The sequence below is a fragment of the Drosophila serrata genome, unplaced genomic scaffold (assembly GCF_035046125.1).
Source record: "Drosophila serrata isolate PLE 108 unplaced genomic scaffold, ASM3504612v1 contig_245, whole genome shotgun sequence".
In the NCBI taxonomy this organism is placed as follows: domain Eukaryota; kingdom Metazoa; phylum Arthropoda; class Insecta; order Diptera; family Drosophilidae; genus Drosophila; species Drosophila serrata.
Genome location: NW_028257143.1, coordinates 4024422 through 4041355, shown reverse-complemented (window position 1 = coordinate 4041355; position 16934 = coordinate 4024422). Strand labels below are relative to the sequence as shown.

The following is a 16934-nucleotide window of genomic DNA, read 5'->3' as shown; positions in this document are numbered from 1 at the left end:
AACACACTTTGTAAACATGCAAGCAAACAACCTGGCAGCACGCCGGTAGTCAATTTCCTCGTATTCTGTCCTATATTTTCCATCGCGCCTGCTAACACTGTCTGGTGCCATACGGGCTACTTGAATGGACTGATCGTAGTGCATCAACGTCAAAAAAAAAATTAAAAAAGATTTGTTTTGTTTCACATTTATATATACATTTTTGAATATTTGAAAAAATCTATTTGTCGCGATATTTGTTGTAAAATTCTTGGAGTTAAGGTGTATCTCGCCTAGCTTTAGCCCAGATTCATCTGTCACTCATCACAGCCATACAATTACACAGAATATTGTCCAGATTCTCGCCTTCTACCATCGGCCTATATCAGCAGATATAACAAGTATAACGAATAAATTTAGGTCAAGATCCTGCATAGTCTACACACATCATGACGATTTATATAGTAAATAATAGTAAATAAAACTATAACAATAGTATATAATGTCTCCCTTACAAATTTCCAACGTTAGCTTTCCCATTTGTTGTTTTTTATACCCTTGCAGGGTATTATAATTTCAGTCAGAAGTTTGCAACGCAGTGAAGGAGGCACCTTCGACTATATGAAGTATATATATTCTTTATCAGGATCAACAGCCGAGTCGATCTAGCCATGTCCGTCTGTCCGTCTGTACGTTTCTACGCAAACTAATCTCTCAGTTTTAAAGCTATCTGAATGAAACATTGTAGTTAGCCTTCTATATAATCTCACTCGTATATATGTCGGAATAGGCCGGATCGGACGACTATATATAATATAGCTACCATATGAATGATCGGAACATTTTTACAAAAAAAATTTTAATTTTTTCAGTTTTCAATAGAATTGGATCAAATTTGAGATATAGCCATTTTACTATACTCTACAATTTTGCATAAAATTTTATGAAAATCGGACAACTATATCATATAGCTCCCATAGGAACAATCGAGAAATTAATAAAATTAAATGTATAACTTTTTAAGTTTTCAGCTGATTTTCATCAAATTTGAGGTATAGCCATTTTATATTAGTCCTAAATGTTGTGTTAAATTTCATGAAAATCGGACGACTATATCATATAGGTGCCATACAAACGATCGTTTGATGTAGATGAAAAATGCAAATCTGTGAATATAAAATTGCAAATATAATATGTATAGGTGAATGAAATGAAAGCAGGTATTACTTCATTGATTTTTAACACAAATATATATAATTTATATTGTATGGATTCCTATTCATAGAAGTTCTATCTGCAAGGGTATATAAACTTCGGCGTGCCGAAGTTAGCTTCCTTTCTTGTTTTTAATTGAAAGCAGTAAGGGAGTACAAATTATTGTGCTGGTTTAAAAGGTCATTTGGAAATCTGACTTTTAAAATTACAGAATATACATCTTTGAATTGTCAAAAACAATAACGAAATTAAAATTCTTGCAATCTTCCATACACCTCTAAGCTGCAAAGAAGGTAATTATGAGTGTCCTAAGCTTAAAGGTGCTTTGGTCAACTTACCGGTACACGCAGGTAGAATTCGCGCCATGATTTGAGCGGAAAGACAAGACCAACATCGGATAGAAATTGTTGCTGTTAACATTGTAAATTTCGGTACGTCTGTCGGGGTCGTTGTTAAAGGTAAGCTGTCCTAATAGGTTCCTTTTGCGGCCATCCGCGGGCAGGCCCTTGTGCATATTATATATGTTAATGTGTGGATTCAAGCAAGGATGATAAAGACTCACATACACGTCAAAGTCCTTGGGGGCGCTGTTTACGCACAGACTCGGGGTCATTTCCCTAGATACGTGGGTCAGGGCAATAGACTCCACAAGTATTGGCTTGGCCAAGTGCAGGACCACCGATGCTTGGCTGCCACTGAAACCGAAGCACGCTCCTGGCGCTAGGCTAGGGCGCAGCATATTCACCGGTGGATTCGCACAAAATTCTAGGCCCAGAAGCCACTTGATCATATTAGTGCCACCAATGGGGCGTGCAATTACATGCATGATTCTGGCACCCATCTCTTCGGAGGCAAAGTTAATGCGATTTGTAGCCACATAGGCAGACTCCCCCTCAGGGCTGGATTGCTCTGTCCGAGCCGAACAATCAGAGCTTATGATCTGATTTTTTAAATTGTACACGTCGTCCATAAGGGTTCCGATCTTGCGCTTCACCAGCGTGTCCACATATTCAGTCATATCCCTGTGGTCGCATCTGCCTCCGTCCGCGGCTCGTTGAGAGATTTGGGCATCCTTGCAGCCAACATCTTTTCCCTTCTGTCGGAGCATGTGCTGTAATTTATATATTGTAAATTCGGCTATAAACGAGTAACCATATATTGCCTTACCGATAAATCGTTCAGGTCCTCCCGAAGCAGTGAGATTCCCTTCTTATTACTCCCGTTGTACGCCATTAAGTAATAGAAAAACACTGAAAGCAGCACAAATGACATCAAATAGGTGAGGCACACTCGCCTGCCGGCTCGACGGCAACAGTCCATTTAGAAAATTTTATTATTCCTTAATATACATACATATATTTTATTTTATTTTTGCTCTGTTCACAACCAGACCAATCAAAAAGTGACAGCTGTCTTTTTGATATAGAATAACATACATACATATGTTTACAAATAAAGGAATCACATCGGTACGGGGAAATAATACGGAGGGCCCGTACATAGGCGGATCTATATATTATATATGGAAAAATGGATTGCATAATCATTAATACTATAGCAGTAATTACTGCTCGAGCAGTGGGTAGAACTCGAGTCCATTTTATACCCTTGAAGAGTATTATAATTACAGTCAGAAGTTTGCAACGCAGTGAACGATCGAAAAATTAACAAAATTAAAAATTACAACTTTTTCAGTTTTCAATATTTTTTCAACAATTTTATAATATTCTAGAATATTGGTGATGGATCAGTAATTAGTGATCAAGTATGTTCTGCTGAACGTTCATGATACATTACGCCATCGTAAAATTAAAAACCTTCAATAAAACTAAGAGAAAATGACAGATGAGCAACCAAATCTTGTGAGAATTTGGCAGCAGAAGGCGCCCACAGTGTGTTTTAATGTTTAATTCCTTTAAAATGATCACCATTCATTCAATCCCCACCAAACTATCCAGGGCCATCATTCCCATATACGACAATAAACACATAAAACATCCTTATCATCCTAATTTTAATCGACGATAACTATATAGAGATAGGTTTTGAGATCAGATTTATGATCGGCCAATTTTATGATACGAACTCATTACCTATTTAATTAAGATAAGAGACGGAATTGAAATATTTTTTATATAATTTTATATTTTGTAAATAATAATACAAAATTTTAGTACAGACTATTATTTTAATTATTATGACAACATTATTATTTTAAACAAGAAAGGAAGCTAAGTTCGGCACGCCGTTTTAATTTCTCGATCGTTCCTATGGCAGCTATATGATATAGTAGCCCGACTTTAAAAAAGTGTTACAAAAAATTGTAGAATAATATAAAATGGTTATATCACAAATTCGATGACAATCTGTTTAAAACTTTAAAAGTTATCATTTTTAATTAAACTAATTTCTTGATCGTTCTCATGGCAGCTATGTGATATTAAATTAAAGAAAAATATAAAATGGCTATATCTATAAGTATATAATAAGTATATATAAGTTATAATTTTTTTCATAAAAATTTTTCGATTGTTCCTAAGGCAACTATATGATATAGTCATCCGATCCGGCCTGTTCCGACACATATACGAGTGAGAGTATATAGACTAACTGCAAAGTTTCATTCAGATAGCTTCAAAACTGAGAAACTAGTTTGCGTAGAAACGGACATGGCTAGATCAACTCGGCTGTTGATGCTGATCAAAAATATATACACTTTATATGGTCGGAGGTGACTCCTTCACTGCGTTACAAAGTTCTAAGTTCAAGGGTATAAAAATATATAAATATATAATGTCGTGTCGTGCTTGGCTTTAATTAGATTACATGACTAAAAGTGTTACTGTACCAAAATTTGTAAACACGCTTTTCAGTAATTCACTTGAATGCTAAAAAATACCGCATAAGCCTTTTGCATGGCAACAGCAGTTTTCAGCTGGCGGTATTTTTAATCATATAGAGTCCCCTAAATGTAAATAATAAAAAGTAAATAATTATTAATATTTTCATTAAAAAAAAAAGATTATTCTTTTTTGTTTTTTGTTGTTGTTAAAAAAATCATACTTTCATAAGAGAATTTGACCCCAGATATAAGAATTCTACCCCAAAGGCGAGAATTTTATCCCATGTATCTGTAAACGTGTAAAATTATTATCGACACGTGTTAGATGTAAAATAAAAATATTTTTTTCAAAACATAGATAGTGCATGAAACATCGATGTTTTGAAAACAATATTCAAACATGGATAGTATCGATAGTGCTTTGGTGTTTTGCCAGCACTACCAGCCTGTTGAGGTGCAAAAACATCGATGTTTTCGATGTTATTCTCCCAAAAACAAAAAATTTAAATACAATTTTTTAAAGTATTAAAAGGCTGTAAAAATATATAAAAAATAGTTATTTACTTGGCCCCAAAAGACAAACTTAGAAAACTGATAGCTGAGATCCTTTTTATAAAGGTCTTAAGCATTAGCTGCGTTCAGCAGAACATAATCTCCGATCAATGCGTCCCCTCCTTTTTTTGAAAAGACCGGTTCCAGGACTGTACTCCACATTCGTGGCTTTAGAAAACTAAATTCTAAATAAAGAAATAATTACTAAATAATAGTTAATTATTACAAAATATGAAAGGATGAGACTGAATTCATGAGTAATAATTTATGATTTGATTTGCACTGATTCGAAATTAAAAAAATCTGCTATTTTAACTTAACTTTCCATTGCTTTTCCCTTGATAGTTACGGTACAGAAACATCAATGGTAAAAAAATATCGATGATTTAGAAAATTCAAAAAACATCGATGCATCGATGCTTTCATCGATGTTTTCGCACCTCTACCAGCCTGTCACCTCTAGTCAAGGCAATCGTAATTGTTTTTTGCAGTGGACGGAACAAAAAAAGAAAGGAAAATAGTCTACTACTAAAATGTTCAATATGTTCGCCAGTAAAATGATAATTTGGCTTTTGTTATGTGGCGCAGGTACGTAAGCAGTGATAAACTATAATAATCCAACCCTTTAAAATATCGTAGAGAAAATTGCGTCGTGCTGAATCCCTTTGTTCAATATGCTTATTCATCGCAAATTATTTACTTATTTGTGTTTTTCATTTTATCGTCGTTCGCCATCCCACTCGCACTCAAGCACGTAACCCTCTCGGACGAACTGATTGTAGTTTTTATCTGCGCAAAAATGTTCGGCAAAAACAACGGGAGTTTAGTCAACAGCAAACAAAGAGAGTTCAGCAAATCGCTTGCACTGCAATTATACAGTTTTATCTGACTGCCCATTTGTCCCCACAAAATGGTGGTTCTTAATGCTCCACCCGCCGCCCCCCTCCCTCATATCCAGGCATAAAGCTGCATTTAAATAAATTCAGCTCCATCTATGTATGTGCATATAAATATGGTCCTGCTGTTCCTCATGATCTCTTTGTAATATTCACTTATTCTTTCACTTTCCTTTTAAAATCATTAGCTCATTAATTTTATATTATTCGCAGCCGTCACTATTTATCTGCCCGACCGGTGTTCGTTAGTCCGCCTATTGTTCTATTTTCGATCAGGGCGTCTGTGGTGGAGTGTAACTGTGGTCTTTGTCACTTGCAGTCTCAGATTTCCTGCGGTTATGGATTTGTCAGTCTAGTTTTCCACTTCTAATCTCCACATGCCGCCCCTATTTGCAATTGATTTCACAACAACAAAGTTTTCCGTATGTGACGCACGATAGAACGGGCACACATATGTACATACATATGTAGATATTTAAAAATCTATGCAAACTTGTGTGTATGGATGTTCATATTTTTCTGATAAGACGTGTGTAATGGTAAAATGGAGCATGAAATTAATTAAATAAATAAAAATAAAGGATTAACTTCCAGGGAAAATTTATATTATAATTAGATAAGAATATGTAAAGCGAAAGGTAAACATTTTCAATATAGTGCTTGGTTATTAAATAATTCATTTACTCAAAAACGACTTATTTAAATTACATGTGTAGGCCAGACTGCAACGCTGATTGTCGTTTTCTTTTCCTTGTTTGTTTAAGGGCTTAACATGCATTTAAAGGTCATCTCTCCGTAATGCACTGCGAAAAGACGGCATTGAACTTGGATGGGCATGGTGGAGGCTCGAACACACCAAGTAGAAATCTTAAAAGAAAACCTCATAGTTTGGGGTTATTTTATAGATTTACACCCTTGCAGAGTATTCTAATTTAGTCAGAAGTTTGCAACGCATTGAATGAATCATTTCTTACTAATCAAACGAGTCTCTAAGCTTTGCAGCTACATATGTATATAAATAAAATTTCCCCAATATATAATATAAAATTCCATGTATTTTCCAGTTCTGTCTCAAAATGTTATTAGTTTAAAGGATGTCCAGTTTGGTACTACTAATTCGCCTTTAGAAAATTCGACAACGTCAAGCACGTCTACATCCACCTCAACAGTAAAACCAACTAGCACTAGCTCAACATCGACGACCACCACAACTACCACTGAGCCACCAAAGACGACAACCACACCGGCTCCCGTGCCATCCACAACCCATGCTCCCCAACCGTATCCGTCCCCCTCAGTGGGCACTTGGAATGCGTCCTGCATTTTGCTCCGAATGGCGGCCCAGCTCAACTTCACCTATGAGACCAAGGGTGAGAAACAATAAACTTTTCTTCTAATGAAATTTGTTAAACATTTAACCAAAGATCCAACTGATTTAGGTCACTTATGTTATATTTGAAAAGGAAACTGGTAGTTTACCCATTTTTATGATTTACTTTTCTTATTAGATGGAAATCTTACTCATGGCCTCTACAATATTCCGAGTAATGCCTCAATCGGAGATAATGTTTGTGAAAGCAAGACCGTTCAGGCAATTCAATTAACCTGGGGACCCAATTCATCCAAACAGTCTTTCCTTATGTTCTTCGACAACAAAAACGAGAGCATTGTCCTATCCTCGATTCAAATCCATCTGACTGTGCTTACCGAGGACTTCCCTGATGCCAAGGGTAGGCAATAAAATAATTATTTGCTTGTATAATTAAAAATTGTGGTGGATTCTTTCAGAAAACCAAACGATTCAGCTAATTCATCGCGGGACAGAGGAATTCAAAGCTCCTGAAAAGATGTCCTACCATTGTACACGCGTACAGATGCTGAATTTAACAGAGACTGTGGATGCGAAGCCGTTGATTGGTTGGATCAGCGTTAGTCAAGTTCAAGTGGAGGCCTTCCGGACGACTAATGCTACTGGATTTTCCGCCGTGCATGATTGCGACAGCTCCGAAACATCAGATGTGGTGCCTATCGCCGTTGGAATTGCTTTGGCTGCCTTGATTTTGGTTGTTCTTATCTCGTATCTTTGCGCTAGGCGTCGCTCCACCTCTCACGGCTATATGAGCTTCTAAGGGGAGTGAAGGGAATAAGTTTATGTTTGGGAAAAATTAGAAATTGAAAGGAATTGAAGGAGAAGCATGTTAGAGGGAAAGCGTTAGAGAGAAATTTAAGATTGATTTTGATAATTGGAAGCTGTCTGTGAATATGAGCAACATCCCATTTTGTTTTGAAAATTCTGACTTGTAAGAATTAAAGCGGATTTTTTTTGGATAGGTTTGCACATTACGAGCTGGTATGGAGTAAAAAAAAGGATTGAAAAAGGGAAAGAGTATAAAAAAACATCAAAAATAGGGATTTACAAATCTGTTTATGTTGTGCATGTAACCGTCAGAAGATTTTATTATAAAATCAGTTTAGAAGACTCCGACATTACATAAACCATTTCCATACAAGGAATGGAGTGAGACCCAAAATTTTAAACAAGCCGTAGGAGCACACATTTTACGCAAATAAATCGATCACGTAAATGTAATTAGTGCGTCATTCAATAATATAGGTGAAAACGAGAGCGAACGCTTTGGTTTGGGTAATAACCACGGTTATTTACTATGCGTAAATTGTATATCAACGATGTTTTACCATTGAGCTGTCATTAAAATTTTTTTAAACGTAAGATCATAAAAATCCAACTATGTATTATTGCCCCTAAAAGCGTAATAAAGATAATATAATATTTAAAACCAACCAAAATTTAATTTCATTTGTTAGCACCATATAAGAAAGTTGACTTTTTAAATAATATAGAATTTGAAAAGGTCTTTTTATGTACTTGTTATTAGTGGAATCTTGTTCGGCACAATGAAACACCTGTGTAGACTACAAAGAATTAAAGACTTGTATACGACGTGGCCCAACAACGCTGAAAGCAGCGTTTTGCTCATTTGATCTGTTAAACAAACAAGAACAAACTGCGTTTCGAAAGTTAAAACTTATATATTTTCGTATCATACACAAATTAAAAAAAGCATATTTAAATAAGTTAATTAGAAATTACAACTTTTGTATACGCAAGTGCACGGTTCCGCAAGTTGTAGTTATTTTATTTCCACAGGTAGGAACAAATTTTAGGACAGGGACCTGTAAATTTTTGAAAGGAATTAGAGTACGACCGGATTTGAAAAATAGAAAATATATTTTGAACTGTCTATCATGTTGTACGCTGTTTTAATTTTTCAAAATATAGAAAATATGTTTCCAAAACACTATAGCTTTTGTTAGATGCATCCACAAAAGCAATTGGCACCAACTGGTCATTACAAATTTGTGTATGGCAATTGTATAATTGAATAACATTCTAACAGATAAATCTATACAGAATAAAAAGAAATTTTATAAAAAATACAGATGTTAAAAAACATTAAAAGGTTCAAGGGCTAACAAATTTTCTTAAGAAATCTCCATAAAGCCCATGAGACAAAAAAAAATCGATTTTTCAGTTTTCAACAGATTTTCAAATAATTTGATATATGTAGATCCATTTTGGTTTTAATTTTATAAACCTCGTACAACTATATCATATAGCTATAATGCAAAACTGTAATTAAAAAACTGTTAATACAATACGTAATGGAAGAAGGCATTACTTGTTATACCCTTGCAGGGTATTATAATTTCAGACTATATAAAGTAAATATATTCCAGGATCAACAACGGAGTCGATCTAGCCATGTCAGTCTGTCCGTCTGTCCGTTTCTACGCAGGCTAGTCTCTCAGTTTTGAAGCTATCTGAATGAAACTTTGTAGTTAGTCTTCTATATACTCTCACTCGTATATATGTCGGAACGGGCCGGATCGGACGACTATATCATATAGCTGCCATATGAATGATCGGAAAATTTTTACAAAAAAATTATAACATTTTCAGTTTTCAACAGAATGTTATAAAATTTGAGATATAGCCATTTTATGTTACGTTACATTTTTGTGTAACATTTTATGTATTTTTATACCCTTGCAGGGTATTATAATTTCAGTCAGAAGTTTGCAACGCAGTGAAGGAGGCACCTCCGACTATATAAAGTATATATATTCTTGATCAGGATCAATAGCCGAGTCGATCTAGCCATGTCCGTCTGTCCGTCTGTCCGTCTGTCCGTCTGTCCGTTTCTACGCAAACTAGTCTCTCAGTTTTGAAGCTATCTGAATGAAACTTTGTAGTTAGCCTTCTATATACTCTCACTCGTATATATGTCGGAACGGGCCGGATCGGACGACTATATCATATAGCTGCCATAGGAATGATCGGAAAATTTTAAAAAAAAAAATTTTAACTTTTTCAGTTCTCTATAGAATTGGATCAAATTTGAGATATAGCCATTTAATATTATTCTACAATTTTGTGTAAAATTTTATGAAAATCGGACGACTATATCATATAGCTCCCATAGGAACGATCGAGAAATTAATTCAATTAATAAGTATAATATTTTCAGTTTTCAACAGATTTTCATCAAATTTGAGATATAGCCGTTTCATATTATTCTACAATTTTGTGTAAAATTTTATGAAAATCGGACTAATATATCATATAGCTCCCATAGGAACGATCGAGAAATTTGAGAGGAATGAGATTGGCGGTGGCTGTTGTCGGAAGACTGACAATCGCGGTGGCGATAACATTTTTAGTTTTCAACAGAATTTAATCAAATTTGAGATATAGCCATTTCATATTATTCTAAAATTTTGTGTAAAATTTTATGAAAATCAAACGACTATATCATATAGGTGCCATACAAACGATCGTTTGATGTAGAAGAAAAATACAAATCTGTGAATATAAAGCTGCAAATATAATATGTATAGGTGAATGAAATAAAAGCAGGTATTACTTCATTGTTTTTAAACACATATATATATAATTTATATGGTATGGATTTCTAGTCATAGAATTTCTATCTGCAAGGGTATTTAAACTTCGGCGGGCCGAAGTTAGCTTCCTTTCTTGTTTTATATATCATATAGCCCCCATAGGAACGATCGAGAAATTAATACAATTAAAAATTATAACTTTTCCAGTTTTTACCAGAATTTGATCAAATTTGGGATGTAGCCATTTCATATTACTCTAAAATTTTGTGTAAAATTTTATGAAAATCGGACTACTATATCCTAAAGCTCCCATAGGAACGATCGAGAAATTAATACAATTGAAAATTATAACTTTTTCAGTTTTCAACCAAATTTGATCAAATTCGGGATATAGCCATTCCATATTACTCTACAATTTTATGAACAATTTTATGCAAAATCGGACTACTATATCATCTCCCATAGGAACAATCGAGAAATTAATACATTTAAATTTATAACTTTTTAAGTTTTCAGCTGATTTTCATCAAATTTGAGGTATAGCCATTCTATATAAGTCTTACATTTTGTGTCAAATTTCATGAAAATTGGACGACTGTATCTTATAGGTGCCTAACAAACGATCGTTAGATGTAGAGGAAAAAAGTAAATCTTTGAATGTGAAACTGTTAATATAATATTTATAGGTGAATGAAATGAAAGCAGGTATTACTTCATTGTTTTTAAACAAAAATATATATAATTTATATTGTTTGGATTCCTAGTCCTTGAAGCTCTATATGCAACAGTATATAAACTTCGGCGTGCCGAAGTTAGCTTCCTTTCTTGTTTTTGGATTTTGTACTTGGGATTTGGATTTTGTACTTGCAAATATAACTTGGATAACCACAATATAAATTACATATATTTAAGTTAAAAAACAATGAAATATTGCCTGCTTTCATTTCATTCATCTATACTTATTATATTTACATATTAGTCCGATTTTCCTAAAATTGTACACAATATTCTAGAATAATATATAATGGCTAAATATAAAATCGGATGTCTGATTTAGTTATAAACTTTTAAATATGATACAGTAGTCCGATCTGGCCCGTTCCACCTTATATACGAGTGAGAGTATGTAAAGACTAAATGTAAAGTTTTATAGAGATAGCTTCGAAACTGAGGAACTAGTTTGCGTAGAAACGGACAGACGGAAAAACGAACATGGCTAGATCGACTCGTCTGTTGATGCTAATCAAGAATATAAAAACTTTATATGGTCGGAGAAGACTCCTCACTGCGTTGCCAACTGCTGATTGAATTATAAAATTATAAAACCAAGCAAGGGTTTAAAACCACGAATTATATAAACAAATTATACATACATAGCTAGCTCATATAGCATTAGAGACTTGTTGCTGCAGACGGACGGACAGAAGAAAATGGCTAAATCAACCCGTTCGCACTGTAACACTTCAGGAATAAAATAAAAACAAATTCAGGAATATAAAATAATTCTTTTGGTTCAAAGCGACAGAAAAGAAGAAATTGTTTGCTTTGCAAAATGTGTTGAAAATGTTGTTTGTTCAATATGTTTTAATCGGAGTGCCGGATTGGAATGATACTTGAGTAAATCATAACGGCAACATTTCTTAGTCACACATGTTGCTGTTGCTAACTGACGCAGCTTCACATATGTATAGCAACAAACATGATTTTATATATTCGATTATAGCTTAGGTTGCAGGCCGGTTGCAGGCAGGTTGCTGGGTGTGGTGAATAGCTAATATAGCCCTCCCCTTAATGTTGGTTACGTTTTCAGAAACAACATCAAACAAGTCGTTGTGACGAATGAGCAACATAAGTTCCTTTACCAGCATGTTGTCTTTGAGATTCACGGATTTTAGTAATAGTTTTTTTGTCAGTGGAAGGAATTAAGCAAATAAAGCATTACCGGAAGGAACGGAAAAATATAACAAAAGTTTATAACTTTCTTGTTTTTTATATTTTTTATTTAACTCCAAGAAATGGTTATTGTTTAATTTTTTAGAATTTCTGGCGTAATGTTGGCTCAGTTCTTTTTTTGTATATTTTAATTTTAATGTTAAAACCTGACATCAATCTATCGTTCTTACACTTGCAGTGTGATACCACAGATTGTTAAGTAATTAAAACAGAGTTAAAACCCCGAATCTTGCTTATATTTAATGTTTTCTTGAAGACTAAACCTCCATATCTAACTTCGTGTTTTCCTTCGCGGATGAACATTAAATATTTTGTCATTTTTGATTAAAATATTTGATTCCTTTTATGGTTTATAAAAATGGTCTTTGTCGATCGTTCAGTATCAAAATGATCTGCATTTGTGTGTCTTCTTAATGATCCTAACATTACAAATAAGCTAAACAGTTTTTAACAAAATATAAAATAAAAAAATTTAATTTAAAAAATATAAAAATAAATGTAAATTAACTTGTTCTATCAACATACTAAGCTAAAAAAAATAACACTTGCGCAACTAATGCATAGATTGGCAGAATCGACCTTAACCTACAAGTTTTAATTGATTTAAATGACTGCCTATACAGGTATTTATTTTATTTTGTATACCGAAGCGGAGGAGGAATCGAATCATACCGTTTATGTTTAAGTCACACATGCTGCTAGAACTAACTTGCAGCTTCGGCTTGAGTTCCCCTGGATACCCGATATGGTTGGCCTTCCCCTTAATGTTGCTAACGTTTTAAGAAGCAACATCGAACAAGTCGCTGCAACATGAGTAAGTTCATTTGCCAGCATGCTTCCCTCGTCTTCAACGATTTTAATAAAGTTGTTGGTTAGCATTGTTTAGGAATTTATCCTTGATTGCAGCTTTGCTTTGAGTTGTGTGGCCCATCAGGTTGTAGGTTGTATCCAACGAGTAAGACAGAATGCATCTATATTGCAAAAACTGAAGTTTTGAAAAAATATATTGCAATTTACTTATTAAAACTAACAAATATTGTTGATCATATAGTTTTTATTTCTTATTTTCCAATTTCAATATAATTAGAAATGTTTTACCTGCAAATACTGTCTGGGCATAACAAAACCTAAATGTTATCAAAGTTGAAACAAAAATCAGTAAACGTTTGAAGGGATTGATGTGGACACACATTTGTGGTGTAGTTTTTTATATTTCTGTTCTTTGAAAAACATTGTGACAAAATTCCTAATTTTAGAAATAATTAAAATATGTTTGATCTCGGAATAAAATTGCAATTTGTTGAAAAACAACAAATCTATACTTTTTGTCTGAAAACTTGTTATATTATTTCTTTATATCGGTTCGATTCCGACTTAAATGAAATGCAAAGACAGCTCAAAAACTGAGAGATAAACTCTGCAGAGTAAAACCAACTGAAAAAATCATCTGCAAATATGTTGAATAACATTTCTATTGCGCCTACGAGTCTTTCTCAGTTATACAATACAGCTTATAAACATGCATTAAAGTATATACGTACTTATGTATGTACGGATATTATATGTACATGCATAAATATGACTTTCCTCAACTTTTTACTCCTCGCCTGACCCTATCCACCTCGTGCCCTCCTCTCCTCCGGCGAACGCAATTCAATTTCATGGCTCCGTGAGTAGGACAATTTGCCCACTGTGCAAGTGCTAAATTGTTGACTGAGTTGTATACACCACCCACATTCAGATCGAAACATCTACCGCCGAGTGGGGTCAGTCGTTGATATACATACATATGTATGTATGCACATAAGTATATACAAAAGTATGTACCATTGCAGCAAATAAATGAACTGAAGCGTTGATTGCCTCCGTTGCATGGGCTGAGGCTCCGAGTCCGTAGCCAACTTATATGTAGTTCTCCGGGACATAATGAAAACTTTTCGATCGAATGCATTTTACTTGCCTACCAGTAACGGTTAACTGTCGTTATTGTTGCTGTAATTGCAGCCTCAACGCAAAACATACAGATAGTTCCTATGGTTCGGAAGAGCAAATACAACATCATACATATGTACATATGCCAGACGAATGAGGTAGGATGCCCTTTAAGTTACAACAAGTGGTGCAATGTCATAAAGGACATAAGGGTCGGTGGGTGAGAAATACAAGTATACTCTGATTTAATTATATTCATAATAATTGTTTAATTTAATTTAATTAATTGTTAGCATTGTATGTATTGATACGAAAAAAATTTCCCAGATTTCCACTTTGCAAACTTCATCAAAAGAACAAGAATTTACTAATAAAATATAAATGCGATGAAGTTAATTTCAAATGTTAATTGTATTTCTTTCTCTGAGGATTTAAAATCATTATTATTACATAACTTATAACTCATAACAGCCATATTCCTCGGATTAATTAATTCAAATTTTAGAACAATTCCTCAAATCTTTTATGTAATACGGAAATCCGAAAACGATATTAAATTCAGATGTGTTATGTTACAGTAGCAAATAAATCAGTTGAAGCGTTGATTGTGTCCGTTGCATGGACCTAATTTGTTGCATTATAATCCTTTTTCGATCATTTTAATAACAGTTATAAGAAGTAAGGCTGTAATAGGCTTAACCAGAGAAAATATCTCAAGCCATAATATATAAACAGGTTCCGTTTTCTGTGCGATCAGAAGAGAAAGCACTGACAAAGTAACATACTTTTGTTGGCTTTTCGACCCCCAACATCGCACGATTTTCATACCTGAAATTTTAATCGCATTAAGATAAAGAAAAATAGTTTTTAAGGCCCTTAAACCAATTTGGTTGTTTAATCTTTTCATTCAGACCGAGATATGTACACTTAAATTTGTTTACCAATGCGATGCTTACTATACCCAGTACGACGATTTTTATAATTTTTTAAGAAATGATTTATTGCCAAAGAATGGCAATTTAGGCTTATTTTAGTTGCCTAAAAAATGTATTTCTTACATTTTTGTTTTGTTTTGTACTTATCACAAATATATAAATGAAATATTTAGGCATGCGATCACTACTTTTTTATCCAAATAATACAAGTTTTTCAATTAACTTTTCAAAATTGGCTTTTGGTGTTTAATTCGGCAAACACACCAATCAAAGTCCGAATTAAATTTGACTAATTGCCCCGAGATTTGGTTGTTTTCACTCTTTCAAATCGCATCTCATGTCACCAAAAAGCAGACCAACTTACCTGGAATATTATTCAGTTTTAATGCAGGCAGCTAACACGAAAACTGCATTAAGAATCATCTGCAGACGCAAGTTCGGGTTGAATGGAATGTATTTGACCTACCTGTAGGCTGTGGTCGTGTGAAGTTAATAAGAAATAGTCACCGAATAAAAGAACTAAACACATTCGTTGTGTATTCAAAGTAATTTACTGATTCACTTATTAGCGACAACTTGACTTCACAATATCTTATCGGTTTGAGTTCAAGACAGAAGCATATTTTTGCTGGCCAAATAAACCTGTTCTGAGTGATTCAGGTAGATTTTTGTTAATCCATTCTGATTGAAAAGTATTTTAGTTTTATTGCGATACAATAACGAAAGTCTAATTTTACTAGCATTATTATTATAATTTACTTAATCAAATAAAATATATACTATTTATACAAAACAAAGCTGGTGGAACAATGCCCCCAAGATAAATGCTACCGAATGAATTATTTTTGGGGCTTACTTACTTGGTTAACTAGTCGGTTTTTGCTATCTATGATTCATTACATTTTTCTGCCTTCAGTCGCCGACTATGCCAACACTTACCCAAATTGCTACTAAACAATTTATCTAAATCCTTCGACAAACATTTGGCCCACAGAGAAAATCAATCCCAATTTAGAAGACAAAAGGCCCACAAAACTAATGGGCTTTTTGGGCCCTCCCAGAGTTTTACGACCGAAGGCAATAATCAAATATAATTTTTAACTATTTACGAGTACATTGCCGCACATTTTCCATATAAATTATTAACATTAATGCTCAACAAGGGGCAGGGATAATGCAAAAACACTAGTGGGAGGGAGGCGTTCCACACGACAATGTGTATGGATGGCACAGAGGAAAAAACAACTAGAAACAATAGCAAGGAATCAACAAGGCTTTAATAAATAATATGAACCCATAAGCAAAATGAAAAGTCCCCTTTGCTCCAGCACCGCCTACACCGATTGAGTGATCATAAATATGGGAACATAAAATGGGTGGGGAAAACTCATTGGCGACATTGCCTTTGACCTATGGGAAAACGAAGAAAAAATACCGCTTTTCTTCGACGGGGACGGGTTTTAGTGAATGAAATTGAATTTCATTAAAGCGGAGAAAGCTAGTCAATCTTTTATTACTATCTTTATTGCGATTGCACATTAAAATCACGAATCTGCAGCCAAAGTAGCGCCTACTCAAAACCAATAATCTACGTCAAGCTACTAACCGCGGCTTAACTCATTTCCTAATCAATTGAGTATTCCTTTTCCCATGGCCCAGGCCTGAATGATGGAAAAGTAGGCAAATTTGGACGGAAAGTGGCTC

The 16934-nt window shown here is 34.1% G+C and overlaps 2 protein-coding genes across 6 annotated transcripts; one reads left to right on the top strand and one right to left on the bottom strand.

Moving 5' to 3' along the window:
- Positions 1–250: 250 nt before the first annotated feature.
- Positions 251–3954, bottom strand: spag4 (sperm-associated antigen 4). 3 transcript variants are annotated; one of them, XM_020953780.2, is made up of 4 exons: positions 2362–3954; positions 1757–2305; positions 1533–1699; positions 1348–1476 (listed from the first exon to the last, which is right to left on the bottom strand). In XM_020953780.2, exons 1-4 carry the CDS (start codon positions 2512–2514, stop codon positions 1443–1445), a joined length of 903 nt encoding a protein of 300 aa, XP_020809439.1. In that variant the 5' UTR covers positions 2515–3954; the 3' UTR covers positions 1348–1442. The 3 variants fall into 3 exon arrangements, with proteins under 3 accessions (XP_020809440.1, XP_020809439.1, XP_020809441.1); XM_020953781.2 differs by lacking the exons at positions 1348–1476; positions 1533–1699 and adding an exon at positions 251–359 and having other exon boundaries at positions 1761–2305; XM_020953782.2 differs by lacking the exon at positions 1348–1476 and having other exon boundaries at positions 1534–1699; positions 1761–2305.
- A 1104-nt stretch (positions 3955–5058) lies between these two features.
- Lamp1 (lysosome-associated membrane glycoprotein 1) lies at positions 5059–8286 on the top strand. Of its 3 annotated transcripts, none has more exons than XM_020953783.2 (4): positions 5059–5176; positions 6549–6854; positions 6993–7214; positions 7273–8286. In XM_020953783.2, the coding sequence occupies exons 1-4, from the start codon at positions 5122–5124 to the stop codon at positions 7611–7613; spliced, it is 924 nt and encodes a 307-aa protein (XP_020809442.1). In that variant the 5' UTR covers positions 5059–5121; the 3' UTR covers positions 7614–8286. The 3 variants fall into 3 exon arrangements, with proteins under 3 accessions (XP_020809442.1, XP_086688300.1, XP_086688301.1); XM_086832174.1 differs by having other exon boundaries at positions 6249–6854; XM_086832175.1 differs by lacking the exon at positions 5059–5176 and adding an exon at positions 5298–6023 and having other exon boundaries at positions 6079–6854.
- Positions 8287–16934: the final 8648 nt, after the last annotated feature.

Excerpts from the sequence above, each read along its gene's own strand:
- Lamp1 (XM_020953783.2), top strand. The coding sequence starts at position 5,122 with ATGTTCAATATGTTCGCCAGTAAAATGATAATTTGGCTTTTGTTATGT. Across the intron at positions 6,855-6,992 it reads CTTCACCTATGAGACCAAGG|ATGGAAATCTTACTCATGGC; the intron begins GTGAGAAACAAT and ends TTTTCTTATTAG. Across the intron at positions 7,215-7,272 it reads GGACTTCCCTGATGCCAAGG|AAAACCAAACGATTCAGCTA; the intron begins GTAGGCAATAAA and ends GGATTCTTTCAG.
- spag4 (XM_020953780.2), bottom strand. The coding sequence starts at position 2,514 with ATGGACTGTTGCCGTCGAGCCGGCAGGCGAGTGTGCCTCACCTATTTG. Across the intron at positions 1,700-1,756 it reads CCAAGGACTTTGACGTGTAT|GGCCTGCCCGCGGATGGCCG; the intron begins GTGAGTCTTTAT and ends AATATGCACAAG. Across the intron at positions 1,477-1,532 it reads AATTCTACCTGCGTGTACCG|CTTAGAGGTGTATGGAAGAT; the intron begins GTAAGTTGACCA and ends CCTTCTTTGCAG.